We start from the raw sequence: 24,290 nt of genomic DNA, 5'->3' as shown, positions 1-24,290 counted from the left end.
AGTCGTGTTCGATAACTGTCTTCTAGCCTCCAGAGCATACTGTTGTTTATCCATGATAACAATTTTCGATCCTTTATCTGCAGGTTTTATGATTATGTGGGGGTTGTTCTGAAGTGACCTCACAATTTGGAGCTGTTCCTGGTGAGACGTACTATTATTTGATATTTCACGCGGAGAATAATTGTTCAAACTGCGCACGTCTTGTTGAATTAACCGTTTTATTTTTTCATCCAGGTATTCCCATGCGGGATCCCAATTAGAAGGAGAGGTAAACGGCGTTTTGTTTGATTTTGCGTTTTGAAGATAGTCCAGTAGTTTTATTTTTCTGTGATATTGATATAAGTCCCTGCGCAATTCCTCCGTATCAAAAGAGCGTGGAGTTGGAATGAAAGTGAGTCCTTCTTCTAACAGGTCAGTTTGAGCCTGATTGGGTCGGAATAATGTCGCTAGATTTAAAATGTTGGATTCCGAGGCCCAGTTGAAGTCCGGGGCAGCGGTAGCGGTCTGGCTCCGTGTGTGAGCCCGTGAGTTAGTCGGGCCCGGTGCAGCGGCAGAGGTGGAGGACGGGGAGGGGAGGGGCAGAGCGGAGGAGGGAGAGAGAGCGCTGCTCTCTTCTCAGGATGCCTGTGTCGGCTGCGGTGGATCTAAAAATTTAACTGCAGTTCTGCACACCAGTGTTGAAATATTATTTTAGCTGTGGCAGTTGTCCAGTGAATATTGTCGGGGCGGTGACAAACTGTTTTGCAGGGATTGGGCTGAGGAAGGGGAGGTGAAGAGAGATGCAGTGATTAATGGCTGCCAAGTTCCTCTTCTCCTCCTGTTGAAGATTGGGTGAGTGGTTGATAAGAGGCACAAAAATGCCAGCGTTAGGGAAGGCAGTCTGTGCTCTCTTAAATAACATTCTTAATTGTTTGTTGGTGGTTTTATGTGGGTCTTGATTTCTGTTGTTTAGCCCCACGGACAGCACCACCACCTTTATATGTGGATGAGGGGGAGTGTTTTCCAGGAGCCTCCAAAAATGGTAAGTTGAGGCCCCTGGGTAACTATTTGTATTTGTTTGTTGTTATGGGCCGGGATGTGATTCAGATTGGTTTTACACCTTGGAGGCTCCTGGTCTGGCTCTATGGCATACAGGTGAGAAAGTATCATTAGTGGAGTGTTTTTCAGGTGCTGGGTGCGGCAGGATCGGGTGGCTTTGTGGATCCCGCTGGCCAGAGGTAAGTGTAGTTTTAAAGGTGGGAGGATCAGAGAGGTTGTTTTTGTCTGGGTCATCAGCATCGTTATGCTTTTCAGACTCACATCTCATCATATGTTTCCTCTCCACCAGTGTTACCACTTTCTCTGGCTGAGGATCCAGACGCAGGCCCGATGTTACTGCCGGTCCTGTAGGAGGAGCAGATGGAGCAGGAGTTAGGACTCTAATGGGTGAGTTTTCCTTCAAAACAGCTACATTTGACAGGGGGGGTGCAGCTGACACTGACTGATCTTTGAGTTGACATTTCTGTTTTTTGGCACGTTTACTGAGGCCGGCCCTCCTTTTCTTTTTCTCCCTCCATGGTTTCCCATTTTTCTGGGGGCTGATGAAATCTTCTTCTGAAACTGATTGGGACAGGTCAGTGGATTTCTCTCCCGGGGGAGTCTTCCCCTGTCGGGTACTGGTCCGGGAGAGGGGAGCAGAGGTCCCATGTGAGGGGGGGGGGGTGGCGGGAGGAGGGAGAAGTGCTGGAGGAGAAGGAGAGGAACCAGGACCCACTTTGGGAAGGGTGGGACTGACTCTGGGATACCGCTTTCTGTGTTGTTTCCACCCCAGTGAGTTTTTTAATATAAACAATGGGGGAAAGTGGCAGCAGGGGAAGTTGGTTCTGTTTCTGGCTCAGGAGGGACCCGGATGTGCCTTCCATCACCTTTGGTGTGGACTGTTCCTGAGGGGGAGGGAGGCCTGTAAGTCAATTTTCATGACTATTTAAGATGTGGTCAGTTAAAGTTGGTTTGGGCCCCAAATGGAGGGATTTCTAAAAAGTCCCCTGTTTTGTGGGCATGGGGAGGGGTGGAAACTCCTGTGTGTCTCCCAGATTCAGTTCCCTGGGGCCCCTATGAGTGGCTAGTGGTTCTGTAGATGGTCGGGGTGGGGTCCTACAGTAGGTGCTGCAGGCTGTAATAAGGCCTGTGTTTTCTCAGTGGTAATGGTGGAAAGTCTGCGTAGCCTACATGGTCTATTTCTTGTATGGGGGAGAGGGGACGATTGTTCCAGGCTGGTAGGAAGGAAAGGCTGCTGGTCGGTCAGTGGGGTGATGTTAACAGTATGGTGGAGTGTGTGAATAGTGGTGTTGTGGAAAATTTTCCCGGTCTGCCTATAGAGAGCCAAACAAACCACTCTGGAAAGCAAGTAGCATGCACAAAGTGTTTAATCTCTATAGAGAGGAGACACAGCCACAGAACCACACGGCAGTAAGAGTTGTGCTCACTGATCAGATGTTTTCACCCCGTTCTTATACTCTGACATGCCTCTGGCCTTTGGTTGAACTTAGCAGAACTTGTTTAACAGATGGCAACAGAAAAACAGTTAAAGCTTATGGTATCCTCATCTCAGGAATTCACAGTCAGGTATAATTTCCTCATGCCATTTGCTCAGTACCCAGGGGTTAATTGCAGTGGGGTTACAACAGCTAATCCACCAGGACATCCTCTGGTCAATACAACAGTAAAACAGCTAAGACTAAAGATCAACTACATAAAATAGGAAAACAAAAGAGAAAAGTACAGAGACATGTAAAAATTTCATCATAGTGGTCTGTGTCAGTTTATTGCCATATCGCTTTCTGGCCCAACCAAGGGCTATTTGAAGGGCCAGGGGATCCTTTGGAATAGGTTGAAATGAAGTCAGGGTTTGGGAGGAGTGGTCTTGTAAAATGAGCATGTTGTTGTGCATCCAGGTGTTAGTATTGGATGCAACTTTTGTCCGGTTCTGTTCTGTTGGTGCAGCGTCGGCGTCGTGTGGATGGCATGAGAGGGTGTGGGGTGTAATTGTTGGTGTGTTCTGTGTGTGGAGGTTCTATATGTAGACTGTCAATTCATAATCTTTTGGCTACCTGTACAACCCGGCCTCTATGAAAGAAATGTGTGTTAAAAAATTGTGGAAGGAGGAAGCCTACCTCAGTAGTCTGATGTCTGGCAGTTGGTCTGCTCTCGGTCCCTGGGTCCGGAATGGTGGATTTCAGCAGTGGCTACTCAGTAGGTCAACGTCCGCTGGCTGGTCTCTCCAATGGTGGATTTCAACAGTGAATCCTGCAGGAGGAGAGACTTTGCTTCCAAAAGTTTGGTTGAATGACCAACTGCAGTAGAATGGGTCTCTGGTGCAGGGATCCTCAAGCCACGATTAAAATTAACTTTTAATTACTTATCAATTTAAAAGCAAACCATAAAAAACAATAAAAGCAAGATAAAAAGGCTTTTAAAAGGTGTAAAATACAATATAAACAGAGACGCAGTAAAGCACAAGGAGTCAAAAGGTTTTTACCCAACCCCAGGGTTAGGGTTGGGGTTGGGGGGTAAGGGTTAGGGAAAAGTCTGGGTAAGGCAAAGGGTTAGGGAAGGAGGTTAGGTTTATGGAAAGGGTGGGTCAAGGTCAGGGTAGGGTTAAAAATGGGATGGAGGTTGTGTTGTTAACCCTAGGGGGCACAATCTGCACTGGCACAGGTTATTCACATTCATTCAGATCATGCAGTTATTAATTGAAATTTCTTTCAAATTTTTGAAAGAAATGATGTCATGTAATCCCGAGAATCTAAAATAAAACTATATTCCTAAAGAAAAGAAACACCAACAAATCTTAAACAAATATAAGGACACTCAAAACAACATACTGTTATATCAGAATATAGGACAGCTTGAAGAGGGGTCAAAAGGTCACCTGGAACCATTCCATATATTTTTGATAGATTTATTATTTAGAAAACAGCAAATCCATCTCACTGGCCAAAAAGGGGGGAATCTAAAAGATACTCTCTTATAGTACTTTTCAAGTACAATTAAAACATACAAACAAGACAACACCAATTAATTAAGGGCCATAATAATAAGTGCTGAAAACATGCCATTCAACAAACAATGCATCGTTTGGTGGTGGTTTCACCCTTTCAAAACACCACCTAAAAAGAATATTTCGCAGCGCGATCTGTGGAGAAGCAGGAGCAGCGCGGAGATTTCGGACCACTTTGTCATTTTTAAAAGTTTTTACGAGAAGTCTACAATTTTAAGAAGTTTGTTGGTTGAAGTTTGTGGCTGTTCCATCGGAAATTGGAACGTTTGCACGGTGAGCTAAGCTTCGCATTTAGGCTACTTTTTTTCAAGACGAAAATGTTTGTGGAAAGCGCATGGTGTAAGCTAGCAGTAGATAGTTAGTATAATTAGTTCAGCTGAAAAGCTCAGAAGTCCCTTGAAATCCTAAAAATGATCACCTGCGTCTTTTGTAAAAAGCAATTGGATACATTAAGAGGATATGTACTACATTGCAGAGTGCATAGGAATGAGTCTCATTGTGTTTGCGCCAACTGTAGTTAAACAGTTACCACGTACTCAGCTTTCAAGGGACATTTTTATCGTGTGCACGATGCACCTGCAGTGCAAGCTGTTCCCAAAGCTGTGGTTGCAGATTTAAAATGCGCAATTTCATTATGTGTCCGCCATTTTCACATGGTGAAGGAGCTAGTGTCACACTTACATGATCATATTGAAGAGGGCAGGTCTGTGTCATGTCCAGTAAGTGGTTGTAAGTATGTCTTCACAAAAAAGTCATCATTTACTTCTCACATGTGTAGGAAGCATAAAGCATGCTCCCCTGATGGTATTGATGTCATGTACAGGGAATCTCGCCCTCAGCCCCCAAATGTCATTGCCAGCACAGATGAATCAGGAAACACACATGAAGCCATGCCAACAGCTAGTGCAGCCAGTGACATGCCAGAGAATGAAAGTCAGTCTTATCTCAGAAACATGTGTCTCTTTTACCTTAAACTACAAGGACAGCTGCTTATTCCTGCCTCTACTATACAGATTATTGTTGAGGAAATGCAAAATGCGCACGAGTTCAAGCCTACACAATAACTAAAGTAACTTCTTTATTAAAAAATGATATGGGCCTAGCAGATGAAGCAGTCACTAAAATCTGTGACTGCATTAAAGAGTCAGATTTGTTCTCTGCCTGTCATCATGAACAATTAAGAACAACATACACAAGAAATCAGACATTCGCAAAACTGTTTAAATACACGGAACCCCAAGAAGTGGTGTTGGGAATGGATGAAAACCTGACACAAAAAAGTGCTTACTACATACCAGTGGCAGAGACTCTGAAGAACTTTTTACAGCCAGATTTATGGAAGAATACACAGTCACACCAGTTTGGAGATAGAGGTTTTTACAGATTTATATGATGGACAAAATTTCAAATGTCACCAGTTCTTTAATGAAAACCCTGAAAGCCTCAAACTGATCTTGTACCAAGATTCATTTGAAGTTGTGAATCCCCTAGCTTCTGCTAAAAAGACGCACAAAGTACTTGCAGTGTACCTTTCATTAGCAAATTTACCCATTCATTTGCGTTCAAATACTGATAATATGTTTTTAGTCTTGTTGTGTGCTGAGAAGGACTTTAAGCATTTTGGAATAGCCAAAGTTTTCTCAGAGTTGTTGGCAGATCTGAAATCTTTGGAGACACATGGAATGGAGAAACAGTAAAAGGGGGGCTTTACTGTATTGCTGGGGATAACTTCGGTTCTCATTGCATAGGCGGGTTTACAGAGAACTTTAGCTGCTCTCAATATTTTTGCAGGTACTGTGAAATCACAAGAAGTGAGTTTGAGGCAGATCCGAATGTGTGTGGTCCTCCACGCACCCGAGACACATGACACGGCTGTTGCCGATCTCCAGGCTGAAAACATCCGAGACGTCAGAGGAATAAAGGTAAACTCTATCTTTAATACCCTTGAGTCTTTTCATGTATCCCAGCCTGGTCTCCCGCCTTGTTTAGGTCATGACCTCTTTGAAGGAGTCGTGTCCTATGATCTAGCACTGTACCTGAATAACATTATAAAAAACAAAAAATGGTTCACATACTCACTCTTGAACAGGCGTATCAAACACTTTAAGTATAAAGGATCTGAAGCACTCAAAAAGCCATGTGCTGTCAAACCTGATGGAGCCAAGACAAGAGACTCAAAATTGGAATCTTTTGAGATTACTACCAGTTTGATTGGTGACAAAGTGCAAAACCATGAGGATGAAGTATGGCAGTTAGCTCTCCAGCTAAAAGACATTGTGGATCTTGCTCAGATCGTGCTCAGAACATTTCCTTGTCCCAGATAGCATATCTTGACATTTTGATACAAGAATATTTGGAGCTGAGAAAGATGTTGTTTCCTGAAATTCAACTAAAACCCAAGCACCACTATTTGCACCATTATCCAGCACTGTTGTTGAAATTTGGTCCATTGATGAGGTCATGGACACAAAGTAAACAGTTATGATGTGCCTGACACTTGAAAAACTTCAGAAACATTTGTCAAACTTTGTCACAGCGTCATCAGATGTATCAGGCATATCTTTTAGCTGGGCAAGAATGCAGTAAACTACTGCAAGTTGTGTACTGTTGTGTGTTTTATCCCAGCCTCTACAGTGACACCATTAAACATGCAGTCAAGGAGTTAGCCTTTTCAGAAGGCAATACCACAGTTACCACAGACATTCAGTACAAGGGCACTGCATATAAAAAAGGACAGTTTCTCATGTATAGAAATGATGAGTATATGGAGTTTGGTGAACTTCTTCTCATCTTGATTCAAAATGACACATCTGTGTATGTTTTGATGGATATCCACAAAGGCGTCTTCCTCTCAGAATACCATCTGTATTCTGTGGCCAAGGACAGTCTTGGGTTACAGTGTATCAACATTAATGATCTGTCTGATTTCTATCCTTTGGTATCATACATTCTTGATGGATATCAAGTCATTCCACTAAAACACAGTTTTTGGCAAAATAAAGTCAAATTAAAGCTCACTCACTTCTCACTGTAAATAGTTTGACATTAATATAAATGCTACCTGATGCATGTCCATGTCTGTTAAGTGTATGTACTGTATATTTTTTCTGTTTGAAGGTGGCATTTCTTTTAGGGAAAAGATGAGTGACTCAGAGCGAACCTTCCTAGATGTTGCCATCATGGAAGTCCTACCAGAACTTCCAGCAGCAAACAAAAATATCCTGGTGGAGCACTTGCAGTCCATTGGAGTCAAGACGTGTGATGATCTACGCTTTGTAACAGAGGCTGATTTGATGACTGCATTAAGACCTGTACAAGCCAGAAAGCTCCTGTCTGTTTGGAAATGTAAGTAAAAACACCATACACCACTACAGAACTATTCCAAATCAAAAGCAGACATGGACATTGTGTAATATTGTAGAGTGTGAATCATAATCTTATTTTTTTGTCATTTAAAGACCAAACTCCTGAAAACAGCTCACTGACATCTGTGGAAGCCTCACCTACCCAATCGCTGTCATCGCTCTGTTTCACCCCGAAGTTCATCAACCTCCTCCACCAGCCCAGGACTTGACACACAGTGGGACTACAACTTTGAAATTCCATGGAGTAAAATTCCTGAGGAATTGATGGATTCTTTGGAGAGGAGAAAAAGGCCAGGCCCAAGACTGAGGAGGCAAATGGTCCGGATTGTTGTGACTCAGATGATGAAAAAAATGCCCTCATGTAGGTAAAAAACATTCAACTGACGTTGCAAGAAAAATGGTGGCAAAATATCCCAGTTTTCTGCAAGATGTAATCGAGGGCGATATTGTTGGAACAGGCTACCATTCTCTTGTCAAACAGTTGCAAAACAGAATTGAAAATGTGAGGCGCACTTCGACACCCAAAATAAGAAAAAGAAAACATCAGGCTGATGACTCAGACACAGATGAGATCCTGTTAGAAGAGAGAGCAGCAATGCAGGACACTTACAGATGCATTAAATGGAATGTAAAGTTTCTGCCCCGTGAAGAAACTCTACAGAGCCAGCAGCAAAAGATGGAAAAGCTTAAGGTGATGTTCCAGCACTCTGATGCCAATCCAGAGGAGGTAAAATGTCTGATGAAGTCCACTTTTTACACACAGCGTCAACATGTCAACCAGGGGAAAAGTATCAAATACCTTAGAGAGGAGTGGCCGTTTTTGTTTGATGAACTTGGCATGTCAGTCCACTTCAAGGAACTCACTGGGATTGACCTCAAAGAGACATTCACACAAAATTTGGATTTGAAAGGGAAAAGGCTTCTCAACTACATGACCACAGTTTGTGTCAGCAAGAGCACAAAGTTCCTTCAGACTTACACAAGGCTTCAGAGGATGCGGGGACAGCAAAGTGGCTGCTGAGATGATGTGAAAGAGATGCTCCTGCTTCTGCTCAGCTACTTCGATGAGAAGGAGGAGTCCATGTTCTTCCATGTAGAACATACATGTCTGGCAGAAGAGGTCCAACTGGAGCAAGTGCCTCTGACACCCACTGTTATTGTCTATGGTAAGTCTGTTTCATGTTTTTGTTTGTTTGCTTTTGTTTTTTTGTCATGTGAGTGCAGTGTTTATTAATATAACCTGTTAAATAATTTGTTCATTGGACAGTCCTGCTATTCCTCAACAAGGTACATGCCAAGTCTGGATCGGAACCTTGTCAACACAAACATCTCCTCCTTCATTTCTGCATTGTGCCTCATGTTCGGGAGCGACTATTGTTTCAACATTCACTATCCATTTGAGCTGGCTTCAACTCTGGAGTTTCTTCAAAGGTGAGTATGGTCTTAGTCTGGGTCTGACTCTTGGCCTTGGCTCTGGATGTGGATTAGCATTTCCTGAGGGGTGCCAATATTTTTGTCCATGACTGTATATAGTTTTTTTTTTTTTTTTTTAATGACCAATTGAAATTCTTAATATGCTTTTATTCTACAGGTGTTTCTTCTCCATTAACCTTGAAAAAGGAACCAAAGTAGAAAACAAAAACTCGAAGCATCGTCTCAACATGAACCCTTGTGTCCTCACCCTGATACAGGATCTCTCATGAGTGGTGTCAAACCTAAACATGGACTCTTTCTGTGGACCCTGACTGCTTGTTTGAGAAGAGGTATTTTTATTTTTACATTTTCTTAAATCTACAACATGTATTATGGTAATTAAGGCACAATATACACTTTTTGTTTTAAAGTCTGAAATATAAATACATTATGTCCCTGTGGAATATACAGAGGGTAAGTAAGTGATGGGAAGTTTGCTATAGATGGTGAGGAAATCCCAACAATTAGGGAGAAATCAGTCAAGAGTTTAGGACGGTGGAATAATGTGGACCTGAATGATGTTGAACAGGTTGTGCAATTTAGAAAGGATGTTGCAGAATGGCTGGAGAGAATAGATAAATCATGGCTCCCAGGAAAACTGAGGTTGTGGCGCTTGCAGTTTGGCTTGTATCCTAGGTTAATGTGGCCAATTGTTAGGCTAGTGTAAAGGAGAGTCCGGACCCAACAGCAGTAGTTCGGAGACGGTCGTTTATTCAACAACAGGGGAAAACAGAAAACCACCTGCGGTGGAAAAACACTGCAGCTTAGGGGAAAAAACAAATCGATGACTCAGCCACAACGGGAAAAGTAGCAACGTAACACTAAATCGCCTGATAACTAGGGGGGGAAAACGAGAAGATTAGCTCAAGAGGAATATCTCACGCTGGCGTATAACAAAAGCTCAAAAACAAAATCTGTGAAGCACAAGAGATACCAGAATCACTAGAGGCGGGAGATCGAGTCGTCAGTAAGCACGCATAGGGTAACTACAGTAATCATCCGGCACAGGAGTGTATCAGGAGGTGCCTTAAGTAGTCAGGCTGATTGGAGTAAATCAAGCAGGTGCGTTTGGGGAAGCCTGCTGTCGAGGAGATCGCCCCGCCTCTTTGTGCTCTGCCTGTGACAGGTGGAGAGAGAGAGAGAGAGTGTGAGAGAGGCACAAGATATGAGCACAGGAAAATCAGACCATAACAGTACCCCCCCACTAACGAACGCCACCTGGCGTTCTACCTGGTTTCCCTGGGTTTCGTGCGTAAAAATCCCGCAGCAGATCGGAGTCCAGTATGAGGGAACGCGAGATCCAGGAGCGCTCTTCTGGGCCGTATCCCTCCCAGTCAACGAGGTATTGGAACCCTCGGCCTCGCCTGCGGACATCCAGAACCCGATTCACTGTGTAAGCCGGGTGGCCATCGATGATGCGGGGAGGCGGTGGCGGCGGTGCGGGCGGCTGGAGAGGGCTGTGGGTGACTGGCTTGAGTAGTGAGACATGAAACACGGGGTGAATCTTAAGAGAGGCAGGGAGCCGGAGCCGGACTGCACTGGGGTTAATGATTTTTTCTATGGGGTAAGGGCCGATGTAACGGGGGGCCATTTTTCGGGAGTCGACTTGGAGGGGAAGATCCCGTAAGGAGAGCCAGACCTCCTGGCCCACCTGATAGTCTGGAGCGGGGGTGCGTCGTCGGTCTGCCAGGCGTTTGTTCCGCTCTGCCGTCCTGCCTAACGCCGCTCGCGCCTCCCGCCACACCCGCTGGATTCTGCGGAGCTGCGCTTGGACGGAGGGAACCGTCGCATCAGACTCTTGACTGGGAAATAGAGGGGGTTGGTAGCCTGTGGTAATCATAAATGGGGACATACCGGTGGCGGAGCTGATCAAAGTGTTATGTGCGTACTCTACCCAGGGAAGATGTGTGGACCATGAGGCGGGGAGGCGAGAGGCGATGCAGCGCAGCGAGCTCTCCAGGTCTTGGTTTGCCCGCTCAGTCTGGCCATTGGACTGAGGATGATAACCGGAGGTAAGGCTGGCTGTAGCCCCCAGAGCTCGGCAGAAAGCCTTCCAAACCTGCGAAGTGAATTGTGGGCCCCTGTCTGATACAATGTCTGTGGGGATCCCATGGAGTCTGAAGACGTGACTTACAAGCAGGTTTGCAGTTTCCAATGTGGTGGGGAGTTTAGAGAGGGGAATAAAATGGGCCGCTTTGGAGAACCGGTCAACTATGGTTAAAATGGTGTCGTTACCCTCCGATGGTGGTAGGCCCGTAACGAAATCTATGGCTATGTGGGACCAGGGACGGGGAGGTATCGGTAAGGGGTGCAGGAGACCCGCAGGGGCCTGGTGTGATGGTTTGTTTCTTGCACAGACCAAGCAGGAGGCGACGAAGGCTCGAATGTCTGCCGCCATGGATGGCCACCAGAAGCATTGCTGGATGAGCGACAATGTCCTATGCACCCCTGGGTGGCAGGCTATCCGGGAGGTGTGCCCCCAGAGGAGTACTGGGGTGCGGACAGGGGGCGGGACGAACAGCCGTCCGGGAGGACAGCCGTCCGGGAGGACATCCGTCCGGCGCCTGGTGGTCCTTCAGTGCGTCGGTGACTTCCTGCTCCACCTGCCACCGGACCGCCCCTACCACACACACAGGGGGAAGGATCGTCTCCGCGTTGTCCTCACCCTCCTCCGTGGCGAACTGACGAGAGAGGGCGTCAGGCTTTCGGTTACGGGAACCCGGGCGGTAAGTTAAGGTAAAATTGAATCGCCCCAGGAATAGAGCCCAGCGAGCCTGCCGGGAGTTCAGCCTCTTAGCAGAGCGGAGGTATGACAAGTTTTTGTGGTCCGTCCAAACAATGAATGGGTGAGCTGCCCCCTCCAGCCAGTGCCGCCACTCCTGTAAGGCCAGAACCACCGCCAGCAGTTCCCGGTTTCCCACATCGTAATTCCGTTCCGCTGGGGAGAGACGACGCGAGAAAAAGGCGAAAATAATATATTTTGCTACACGATATGACACTGAACCACAATCACTCACTATAGGTCTGCCTGCAGATATCTTAAAGGGAACTGTCCCAGTTTCAGGAGGTTTGTGGGTCTTGGATAACAGGTAGAATAAACGTGGGGGTAGGAGTAGTTGCAGGTGGAGTCCATCCCAGCCCGGAGTGTGGTGGTATGGAGTGATGGTTTAGGGAGCGAGTGAGCACGAGAGAGGCCAGGGTGTCATTCTTTATTGTGCGGAGGAAACATTTGGAGTGTCCTCTCTGTCTGAGGCTATGGAACAATGGGCGGGTGGCTGTCTGGAAGTCTGCGGGTTCTGAAGAGATACGGTAGAATCGGATTAGTTGTGATTTGATTATACCACTGAATGTATGCTTGGGGTGGTAACTGTGTTTGTGTAATAGTGCATGGGGGTCTTTGGTTTTGAAGTACACTTTAGTGTGTTGCGTTGGTGGACTGAGAGAAGACTGTTGTGTGTCTATGATGTGCTTGACGGGTGCTTGAAAGGGGTTGGTGCGTGTATTTGGCTTCGGCTTCTCGCTCCCACTCGCTCATGTATATGTTGGCGTATGATGGTGCATATCTGTGACCCATGGCTGTACCGTTGATTTGTAAGTGATATTCTTTGTTGAAGCAAAAGTCAATATTTTTCAAACAGATGGATCGTAGTTGGATGATTTCTTGGGCCGGTCTATTGTTGTCTGGGTATCTGTTGAAAATGGTCTGTACTGTTTGTAGTCCTAAGACTGTGTGTATGTTAGTGTAAAGGTTGTTTATGGGTGGTCATGGGTCTGATTATGTAAAGGAAATGGTAGGTATCTTTAATGTAGCTGGGGTGTTTGGTGGAGAGGGGGCAGAGGAAGTGGCCAATATATTGGGATATGTTGTAGGTGGTGCTGCTGCAGTCTGAGACGATTGGTCTACCAGGAGGAACCTCATGAGGGATCAGCCAAGTTTGTGGGTCTTTGTGGATTTTGGGGAGTAAATAGAATTGTCGGGGTTGTGGGTTGTCTTATAGATAGTTCTTTTGTTTGGCTTTTGATTGGTTCAGAATGTTTGAGTTGAGATTGTGGTTAGGGTCAGTCGGTGTGGTGGTAGGATTCCGGGAGGGGTTGGGAGAGGGGTTGTATCTGTGTTCTATTTCTTGTCGTGGATGTAAATGGCCGGGTTAGGTTGGGGCGGAGTCATAGATTTAGTTGGTGGCACCAGTATTGATGGTGGAAGATGGTGGTTGCTGTTGTGGGTGTCCAGTGGATGTTGTCCTGTTCAGTGATGAATATGTCATGTGGTATCTTAGCCAGAAACGGAAGGTATGTTGCTATTGTGTTATTGATGAGTTTGAGGTTTTGTTGTTGTCTCGGGGTCAGATTGGGTGAAAATTTGATGATGGCAAAGTATATGTCAGCATTGGGGAAGGGAGACTTGTTTGTTTTGCCAATGCCTTAACTGTTTGATGAAGGCTTGTTTGGGGTCCTGGTCGCTATTGTTTAGTCCTATAGACAGTATTTTCTTGACTGATGGGGTGATGGCTATTTTCTCGTATATTTTTAGACAGCGATGTAAATTGCCTCCGAGGTAGCTGTCCAGTTGGATGTCTGGGTTACTGTAGAAGGGAATGCGGTTGATATTTGAGTCACCCAGGACTAGAATTGGTTTCCGGGGTCTGAAGTGCCAGTCTTGTAATTTCCTGTTGGGTCTTGCTAAATGGTACGTTGGTCTGAGCATGGCTGGGAAGGCAAATTGCTCTACAGCCAGCAGTAACAAAAACAGTCAACAATTACAGAACAACAACGTATTGCACAGAGGAAATAATAAATGGATGCACTCTCTCACTATACCCTGCAGTCTGCTTTTGTTCTTGAGGGAAAGTAAGCCGTGCCAGCAAATAAAAGAAAAGGTCAGAATAGACTCAATAAAGCAGGAATAAAACATTCATAAAAGTGCAGTCAACATTAAAACTCTGCAATTTCCTAAGGAAATACATGCATTGATGTGCCTTCTTGCAAACAGCATCGACATGGAAATCAAAAGACAGCTTGTCATCAATGTTAGTGCCAAGATATTTATAATTATGGACCAGCTCAACGACTTGATCCTCAATGACAAGAGGAGGAGTGGCTGACAGATGTTTGCGGAAGTCTATCACCATTTCTTTGGTCTTTGACACATTCATACACATGAAAAATGAGGAACACCAGTCTGTGAATTCCTTCACTACAGGGCCATGGTCAGGGTCGTCACTGCTCAGTAAGGACACGATTACTGAATCATCTGCAAATTTCAAGATGTGAAAAGTCAATAAATAAAAGATGAGCAAAAGTCTTGGCTCCCTCAAGATGAGTCAAGACAAGATTTAAAAGGGTGGCTAATGCATCCTCAACACCTCTGCCTGACTTGTAAGCGAACTGCTTACGGTTATCTTGAACACAGGTCAGAAGTGTTTCCTTGACAATTTTCTCAAATGATTTCATAACTAGGGAAGTTAATGCCACGGGTCTAAAATCATTTAGTGATTTGGGGGATGCAGATTTGGGAACTGGGACAATAATGGAGTCTTCCCAAAGTGAGGGGACCTTATGAAGCTGGAGGGACATTGAAAAAATAAAAGTAAATATGTCTGACAGTTGGTCAGCACAGTTCTTGAGAACACGCCCTCCAATGCCGTCCGGGCTTTTCCTTTCCTTGACTCCCCAGAAAAGTTTACACACTTTGCCCCTGTCGACAACAATATTCTGTGAGGAGACAACATTTTTAAAAACCGACAGTTGCTCATTAAAATTAAAGTTGTTAAAACGGTTGTAAAAATTGTTCAGTTCATTTGAGAGCACCAGATCAGGCTTCCTAGTAAGACAGACATGGCTCTTCTTTGATTGCATCCCCATCATTTATTTGACCCCCTCCCATGTGGGCAGAGAGCTGCCTGCCCTTAGCATCCTCTCAACCTTGTCCTTATATTGGCATTTAGCCAGTTTAAGCTCCTTCTTAAGCTGTTTTTTAAGTTCCCTACATCTAGCAGTGTCACCCTGAGCGAAACAAATGTTCCTCTGATTAATCAAAGTTTTAACACTTTTTGTCACCCATGGTTTATTATTGGGGTAAAGGAAAATTTCTTTTTGTGGAATGATGGAGGCCTCACAAAAAGAAACATATGATGTGACAACATCAGTTAGTCCGTCAATATCCTCGCAAACATTTGTGAACAAATCCCAATCCGTGTTGTGGAGGCAGTCCTGCAGGCAGTGGATTGATTCCTCTGACCAAACCGGAACCAATCTTCTCTCCGGCTTGTTCCTCTTCAGGATGGGTTTGTAGGACAGAACCAAATATACCGTGTTGTGATCGGACATGCCGAGTGGAGCTCTGCTGAAGGACTTATATGCTCCTTTCACGGATCCAAAGCAAAGGTCCAGACAGTTCGCGTGTCGAGTGGGACACATCACATATTGGTAGAAGTAACCCAAGGACTTTGATGGTTTGCAGTGATTGAAATCACCCAAGATAAAGTGCGGTGCATCCGGCGTTAACCCCTGCAGCTGTTTTTAGCATAGCAGTAGCTACATCAGCATTAGTCTTCGGGTGGACATAAACAACAGTAATAAATAACTGTGGAAATTCCCTGGGGAGATGACACGGACAATAGTTCAATGTCTTTGGTGCACAGTGTCTCCCTGACAATCGCCGTATTACACCAGTTTTTATTGATGTAGAGACACAAACCCCCTCCGAGTGACTTGCCGGTCACTGCTGGGTCTCTGTCAAGGCGGAAGGGAACTTCAAGGGAAGGGAACTCCAAATCCATCGATCTCTAACTCTGACTGTGGAGCTTGCTCCTTGAGCCAGGTGAGGGCCAGGATACATGCCTGTACTCTGCCAGGTACTTGACGTTACCCTGAAGCTCATCCAATTTAGGTAATGTAAAGGTAGACTTTAGCTCAGCCTTTAACACCGTCATCCCAGACAAGCTGGCGCTGAAGCTACACGCAGTGGGTCTGCCTGCGTCTCTGTGCCACTGGATCAGAGACTTTCTCACCAACAGGCCTCAGGTGGTGAGAATAGGGAACACAACATCATCCCCTCTGGTCCTCAGCACAGGCACGCCACAGGGTTGTGTGCTCAGCCCGGCCCTCTTCACCATGTTTACTCACGACTGTGCTGCCATCCACCCCACCAACACAGTCGTGAAGTTTGCGGACAACACTACAGTAGTGGGTCTCATCTCAGATAACAACGAGACCCACTACAGAGAGGAGATATGCCAGCTCACCCAGTGGTGTTGGGCCAACAACCTGGTGCTGAACACAGGGAAGACCAAGGAGGTCATTGTGGATTTCAGGAGGTCCAGGAAGACGGATCACGCCCCCCTCCTCATGGACAGAGAAGTGGTGGAGCGTGTGGACAACATCAGGTTCCTGGGCCTCCACATCACATCTGACCTCTCCTGGTCCATGAACACCTCCCGCCTGGTGAAGAAGGCACAACAAAGGCGCTTCTTCCTCAGGAAACTGAAACGGGCTGGACTCTCCTCTCAGTTGCTCGTCAACTTCTACAAGTATCCTCTGCCTTAGTGTGACAGTGTGGTATGGCAGCTGCACGGTACAGGAGAGGAAACAACTGGCACGGGTGGTTAAAACTGCACAGGGCATCGTGGGCTGCCCCCTTCCTGACCTAGACTCTATATATGAAGGCCAGGTCAAGAAGAGGGCGAGATCCATCGCCACAGACCCCAGCCATCCGGGCCACAGACTGTTTGTACCACTTCCATCAGGAAAGCGGTACAGGAACATCCGCACCACCACTAACAGACTGAGGGACAGCTTCTTCCCCAGAGCTGTTAGAGCTATCACCCCCAGCAGCCCCTCACTGCAGTGAGAGACTGTGAGAACTGTGAACCACTGCACACTGCACTTTACACCTACACCTCTACCTCCACCTGCGCCTTCTGTGTACTCAACTTTTAGGTACACACATACACTTAACTAAGTTATATTCTTTTTTACTATATTGGCACATTCCATTTTCATTGGTATATTTTATTGTCCACTGGTATATTTTATTCTGTCGCTACATTTCACTTCCATATTTTATTGTTTATGCCTTAGTATATTTTCATTCTGTTATATTTTTAATTGCTTTTACAAATATTTTTACTGCATGTTTATTTAATTTTATTGTAGTTATCTTAATTTTATTCTTTCTAATCTTATCTTTCTTACTATCTGTTCCTAACATGGGGGTTGCAATGAAAATTTCATTGACATGTTCAATGACAATAAAGACTCTTGAATCTTGAATCTTTATTCCGGAGCAACTGGACATTAGCCAGGATCACGGTGGGTAGCGGTATCCGACCGTGGCCCTGCAGCTTGAGCCTCTGCCGTAGTCCACCGCGTTTCCCCCTTTTGCTCGCACGCCTCGGCCCGTCCGACCAGCTCCGGTTCTTCGTGAAGGGATTCAGCCGGTTGATCTCCGGAGAAACCGCTGTCGAGGGATCCACAATGTCCACCCTGGAGTCACGGAGCAGAAGTAAGAAGTCGCGGCTATACTGGTGAGGTTTACCACACTCACATACTCCAAGTAAAAAGTGGAAGAAAATTGTTAAAATGAAGAGAATGCCCCCCAAACTGGGTTGATTCCCTGCCGCCATCGTCTTCCACAAGTGGTTAAAAGAATTAGTAAAATAGAGTAAATAAAAACACTTAAGACAGACTTAAAACACAGCCAACCAAACGGACACCTCACACACTGCTGCTGCATGTCGCCATAACCAGCGCCAACTTAACTCACAACTCCCTCTACGAGCACTTCCAGTCTGGATTCCGCCCTCGACATAGCACAGAAACCACTCTCATAAAAATTACAAACAACCTCCTGATGGCAGCTGACTCTGGCCTCCAACTTCTTAAACTTAACAATGACAAAACTGAAGCCCTCCTTGTAGGCAAATCCACCCTATCCAAGAATTTAATTTTCAATTGACAACTCTCTTGTTTCCCCCTCCCCTCAGGTTAAGAGCTTGGGTGTCATACTGGATGGCTCTCTATCCTTCCACTCCCATATCAATAATACCACACGGTCTGCTTACTTTCATCTACGCAACATAAACCGTCTCCGCCCCTCCCTCACCTCCCACACTACCTCCATCCTTGTACACAGTCTTGTCACCTCCCGCACTGACGACTGTAATTCCCTCCTTTTTGGTCTCCCTCAAAAATCCCTCCATAAGCTCCAACTGATCCAGAACTCAGCTGCTCGTATCATCACCAAAACCCCTTCATGTCACCACATTACCCCTGCACTTCAGCATCTCCACTGGCTCCCTATTAAGTACAGAATTAATTTTAAAATACTCCTCCACAATCTTGCCCCTCCTTATCTGACTAATATTCTCCAAATTGCTATTCCCTCTCGCTCCCTCCGTTCCTCCTCCATTCTCGTCACTGTCCCCTCTGCCCGCCTCAGTACTATGAGCAACTGAAAGCTCTACTCCCCAGCTCTGGAAAGCACTTCCCCGCGACATCCGCAATATTGACTCTCTACCCCTGTTCAAATCCAGACTCAAAACTCATCTGTTTTAGTTAGCGTATTCACTATGACTTTTTAAAACTCTGTTCTGTTTTCTCTTATGTTTTACATTCTCTGAGCTTTTAATGTGTCTTGTTTATCTTTGTATAGTGTCCTTGAGTGTTTTGAAAGGCGCTTATAAATAAAATGCATTATTATTATTATCTAGTATAAAAAGATCCAAGGTGGCGGCCGGCGCTGGGCAGCAGCAGGCATTCCCCATCTCCCTCTTCTCCCAACCAGCCACACTTTGTTCGGCTATTGTGAAAATCATGTTTATGTGTTTACTTGGTAGGGGTGGACTGCCAGTTTTTGTTTAACCGTTCATTCTACCCTGTTTTGCTTATTTAGGAAGGTAAGAAGTATGTCTTTAGGTTTCTTTGTTTTTATTAGGTAAGTTATATCCTGCCCAGTTAGAATTGTCTTGTTTGTTGTTTTGGCCTTGGTCCACTCTGAAGCCCTTATTATCTTGAACATTCTGTTCATTCATTCTCTTTTTGTAAATAAATATGGTGATCGAGTGTAAAACTTTTGCTCTAGCTCTGTGGCTACTTGGGACTTGGGGAAGATGGGGGCTCTTCTTCCTGCTACGTCTGTGCTCCCCTAGGCCGGACGTAACACGAATTGGGGGCTCGTCCGTTTTCTTTTTGTGCTTTGTGGTAAGTGAGTATTTGTTTCTTCTGATTGGCAGTTTTTGGTGTGTGGAAAAATTATGGAATTTTCTTTGGAGGAGTTTGTGACCAGCCCATCTGGGAAAAAAACTGAAGAACTGAAAAAAACAGATCTAGTGGTCATTGCCAAATTCTATGATGTGCAAGTGCCTAACGAGTTTTGCTTTATAGACTATCAGGTCTTTCAGAACGAGCAGGGAATGACCACTGCTGGGAAATAACAGTCTTCACACTGTGTTTTACCTCTGGGATAAAACCGCTGTTATACTGAACTCTGTCGTAGTAACTCTGTCTCCTCTGGTCAGTTCGGATCGGTTACCTCTTCACATAAATAATACTTGCAAAAACAGAGGAATGGCAACATTTTTAATAACTACAGACCTGTGTCCAACTGACCATTTTTAACTAAAATAGCTGTTTTTTAATCAAGTAAATGATTTTTTAAATAGTATCAATATTTTAGAGAACTACCAATCTGGTTTTAGGATGAACCACAGTACAGAGACAGCCCTTTTAAAGATTTTAAATGACATTAGGTATAACGCAGATTCACAAAAACTCACAGTCTTGGTACTACTATATCTAAGTGCTGCCTTTGATACAGTAGATCACCACATTTTATTAAACAGACTGAGAAACCTGGTCAGCCTCTCTGGTACTGTTTTTAACTGGTTCAGCTCCTATCTCACAGATCGATATTTCGGGGTAAGTTTGGATATATGTTCCTCCAGAACACACAAAATAAATTGTGGGGTGCCCCAAGGGTCAATTTTAGGTCCAATTCTTTTTAATCTATATATGCTTCCCCTTGGGGGCGTCATCAGGAGACACAGTATCAGCTTCTACAGTTACGCAGATGATACACAGCTGTACATTGCCGTGTCTCCTGAGTCCTGAAGACACAGGGCCAATTGATGCACTTTTTAACGGTATTTTAGATATAAATTCATGGATAAATTTCTTACAGCTCAACCAGGACAAAACAGAGGTCTTAGTTATTGGTCCTGAAGGCAAGAGAGAGAAACTTTTAACAAAAATACAAGATTTTAAACCAACACAATGTGTAAAGAACCTGGGCGTCTGGACGTGAGCAACTGTTGTCTCCACCCCGAACCAAACCACGGTTTCTGCTCCTGCGTTTGACATCAGTAAGCACATTGCACTAGTAAATAGGCCCAAGTGAATTGGCCCAAGGAGTTCTGATCACTTTTGCTGCAGTGCAAGATTGTGGGGAAGGCTCAGGAAGTCTACATCAGTCTGTCTATTGAAGAGAGCTTTGACTATAAAAAAAAAAGACTAAAAAAGACTGTGTTGCAGGCTTATGAGCTTGTCCCTGAAGCATACCGCAAGAAAATTGGAAACTGTTTGTTTGATAAGTGGTGCCAATCGTGTAACATGAAAACTGTGGAGGAGATGAGAGAGTTAATTCTGTTGGAGGAATTTAAGAAGTGTCTCCCTGATTGAATTTTCGTTTATTTAAACGAGCAAAAGGTGTCCTCTGTAACTAATGCAGCCACACTGGCTGACGAGTTTATTCTGACTCATAAAAATGCGTTTTCTATGCCGACACCTCATGTTTTAAAGCTTGAGCGCTGAAACCAGTCCAAAAGTTTGGGCATAAAACCACCTCACCAGCAACGGGTGAGAGCCGCAAGTGTTCTATTGTCATGAGCCAGGTCATCTCATTGCGGTCTGTCCCGCTCTCAGAAAGAAAAAACAAGCCCGATAAAGATTGTTGATAAAGATTTTGAGCTATTTATTTCTCAAGGTTTTATTTCGTTGGGGGATAATGCAACACCCATGCCTGTCACTATCTTGCGAAATACTGCGGCAAAACAATCATGTATTCTAAGTAATATTCTACCCTTTTCATCACAGTCCTAAAATGAGTTTAGTAAGTGCACCTCTGCATTTCATTCAGTTGACCTCCAAATTGGTGTCAGGAAAATTTAAGATTGCTGTACGACCTAGGTTTCCGATAGCCGGTGTGGATTTAGTTTGGGGTAACGATTTGGCCGGAGGAAAAGTGTTTCCTCTCCCCGAAGTTGTAGACAACCCTGTTTCTGATATGTCTGCCTGCTGTCCCGCATCTGTCTCTGTGCCAAGTGTGTTCCCTGTGTGCGCAGTTACGCCCACCCAGGCTCGTAAAATGGGTGAAACCATGGATTTGTCTAATTCATTTCTGGCTACAGTAGATGAGAGTGAACCCTCCTCTTTAGTGCCACCACTGAGACTGAGAACAATGTGGGTAAAAATGTTTGGGAGTGTGAGTGTTCTCCAGCTGATGCCGAGCTGAGTTTAAATGTGAGCAGACATCCTGTGTTTTTCTTTGATAATGATGTTTTGATGAGACCGGAGCCCCGACTCCCGTGAAATAAATGTTGTTAACCAGGTGGTAGTGCCATAGGACTACCGACCGCAAGTGCTTAGTCTCGCACATGACTCCAGCTTAGCTGGGCACCTTGGGGTTAAAAAATGTATCGTGTGCTGCAAAATTTCTTTTGACCCGGTTTAAAAACTGATGTGGCGAAACACTGCCGCTCCTGTCACACCGGTCAAGTTGTGGGGAAGCCCAATCAGCCTGTTCCTCCAGCACCACTGCATTCGATCCCTGTGCTACGAGTGCTGGTAGATTGTGTGGGCCCGCTCCCAAAAACTAAATCTGGCCATCAGTGTATTTTGACTCTGATGTGTGCTGCGACGCGGTACCCTGAAAAGCACCCTGAAAGCCAAACCTGTGGTTAAAGCGCTGACCAAATTTTTCTCAACTTTTGGTTGTATTTGCACAAGTGATGACTGAGCTAAAAGTAAAACATTTCACATCAAGTCCTTACCATCCAGAGTCCCGAGGTGCGCTTGAGAGGTTCCACCAAACACTAAAATCCATGCTCCGAAACTTCTGCCAGGAGTCTACCAGAGAGTGGGTTGAGGGTCTCCCCCTGCTGTTATTTGCTGTCCGAGAAACTCCTCAGGAATCATTTTTAGTCCTTGTGATCTTGTCTTCGGCCATACCGTGTACAGTCCCCTTCGGCTCCTTAAAGAAAAGTGGTTGGCAGAGTCGCCAAAAAGTGAGCATAACGTGCGGGACTACGCTAGTTCTTTCTGGGAGCGTCTCAACCAAGAGTGTCAGCTGGCCAGAGAAAATTTAGCACAAAACCAAACAAAAATGAAACATTGTTATGACAAAAAGTCGGTGCTCTGTGTTTTCCACCCAGGTGAAAATGTTTTGGTGCTGCTTCCTTTACCTGGATCCAGCTTGCAAGCCCAGTTCTCTGCCCCATACATGGGTGAGAGAAAAATCAGTGATACCGGTTATGTCATTGATATGAGAGTCTGCCATATCAACATGTTGAAACGTTATGTTTCCAGAGAAAGTGATCCCCGGGTCCGTGTCCGCTGCTCCTCAGTATCACCTGTCTGACGATGAGTTGTCAGAGAAAAGTGGTTTGATGCCAGTGTGTGTGTAATTGCTTTGATTGAAGATAACTTGTTACTTTTCTCTGATCATCCCCGTCAAACCTCTGTCCTGTTCCACGACATTGACGTGGAGGTCCACAAACCCATGGTGGTTGGTGCCTTCTCCTGCAAGATTTTAAGATGCAAATTTCTCAAAAAAAAATGCACAGAAAATGTGATAGCAGACGCTTTGTCTACATTTCCTTAAGGTCATGGATATTAAACATTATAGGGGATGTTTAATTCTTGGGTATGGGGATGTTATGACTGTGGTCGTAATTTCTGTTTGTTTCAAGTCTATGCCGTGTCTTCTTTTATGTGTTTCTACTGTCCTGTTTATGCAGATTAGTGTGTGACATTGCGGGGAGCTGATTGGGAGATATGTTTCAGTGCTGGCAAGCGGATTGGCTGTCTCTGGAGATTACCTAGTATAAAAAGATCCAGGCTGGCGCCGGGCAGGCAGCAGCAGGCATTCCTCATGTCCCTCTTCCCCCAAACCAGCCACACTTTGTTTGGCTATTGTAAAAATCATATTTACATGTTTACTTGGTAGGGGTGGACTGCCAGTTTTTGTTTAACCTTTTGTTCTCTCCTGTTTTGCTTATTTAGGGAGGTAAGACTTATGTCTTTTGGTTTCTTTGTTTTTATTAGGTAAGTTATATCCTGCCCAGTTAGAATTGTTTTGTTTGTTGTTTTGGCCTTGGTCCACTCTGAAGCCCTTATTATCTTGATCATTCTCTTCATTTATTTTTCTTTTTATAAATAAATATAGTGATCAAGTGTAAAACTTTCTCTCTGGCTCTGTGGCTAATTGGGACTCTTCCTGTTACGTCTGTGCTCCCCTAGGCCGGGCGTAACACTCGTCAATGTGGACAACATCAGCAAGCCCTAACACAAAGATGGGCAAAGCGTCCCATGACATCTGACGTGTCCACAGAAAACAACTGTTCCTCTCAGCCCCTGATTATGTCTTCATCTCTGAGGACTCTCCTGGATTGTCAACACCTCCACCCTGGTCAAAAAGTGACAACAGCAGCTTCACCGTGTGGTATGGCGCCTGCTCCATGTCCTGCAGAAAGAACCTCCAGCGCATCGTGAGCAGCTGAGAAGATCGTTGGTGCTTCTCTCCCCTCCCTCCAAAACCTCTACACCTCTCGCCTCACCCGCAAAGCCCTTTGCATTGCGAGAGACCCCACCCACCCGTCACACAGCCTCTTCAGTCTGCTGCCATCAGGGAGGAGACTGCAGAGCCTGCGGGCCAAGACCAGCAGACTGCGGGACAGCTTTGCCCACTCTCTCCCTGCTCTGCCCCCCCTCCACACAAACATACACTACCATGTACATTTGCACTATTACACTCTCTTAATGTGTCATTGTTTAGATTGTACAGTTTTTATTTATTTCTTTTAAAAATATGTTTGATGTCTTGTCACAGAGGTTGGGAGTAACGTAATTTCAATTCTGTTTGTCCTGTACATACATAATTGACAATAAAGCTGACGTTGACTTTGATTTCACTCGCTGAGGAGATTAAATGTATGATCATGTCCAGACGGGGGGGGGGTCCCGGAATAATCTGATGAATATGAAAATCATCTGAATCATATATTGAGGCCGTCACAGTCACAGTATCTTAACCCAACTGAACAGCTACAGGAGGTGTTTGTGTTAGAGAGCGCTCTCCACCTTCAAAACAGCAAATGAGGCAATATATTTTGGGAGAGCTTTGGTCATTGCTCCAGTGG

General features: G+C 45.1%; 1 protein-coding gene across 5 annotated transcripts; it reads left to right on the top strand.

The window, feature by feature from the left end:
* The first annotated feature begins 229 nt into the window (after positions 1–229).
* LOC121620571 lies at positions 230–23,841 on the top strand. Of its 5 annotated transcripts, XR_006007581.1 has the most exons (11): positions 230–268; positions 953–1,021; positions 1,168–1,217; positions 1,328–1,425; positions 5,831–5,961; positions 7,157–7,384; positions 7,498–8,570; positions 8,672–8,835; positions 8,996–9,167; positions 11,235–11,603; positions 23,392–23,841. XR_006007581.1 is itself a non-coding variant. In XM_041956670.1 (3 exons), exons 2-3 carry the CDS (start codon positions 11,262–11,264, stop codon positions 23,641–23,643), a joined length of 594 nt encoding a protein of 197 aa, XP_041812604.1. In that variant the 5' UTR covers positions 10,369–10,889; positions 11,235–11,261; the 3' UTR covers positions 23,644–23,841. The 5 variants fall into 5 exon arrangements, 2 of the variants coding, with proteins under 2 accessions (XP_041812604.1, XP_041812603.1); XR_006007580.1 differs by lacking the exon at positions 230–268 and having other exon boundaries at positions 691–1,021; XR_006007582.1 differs by lacking the exons at positions 230–268; positions 11,235–11,603 and having other exon boundaries at positions 691–1,021.
* Positions 23,842–24,290: the final 449 nt, after the last annotated feature.

The sequence above is a fragment of the Chelmon rostratus genome, chromosome 17, assembly GCF_017976325.1.
Source record: "Chelmon rostratus isolate fCheRos1 chromosome 17, fCheRos1.pri, whole genome shotgun sequence".
Taxonomy (NCBI): Eukaryota; Metazoa; Chordata; class Actinopteri; order Chaetodontiformes; family Chaetodontidae; genus Chelmon; species Chelmon rostratus.
The sequence above is the reverse complement of the archived record's forward strand: the minus strand, read 5'-3'. Positions and strand labels throughout refer to the sequence as shown.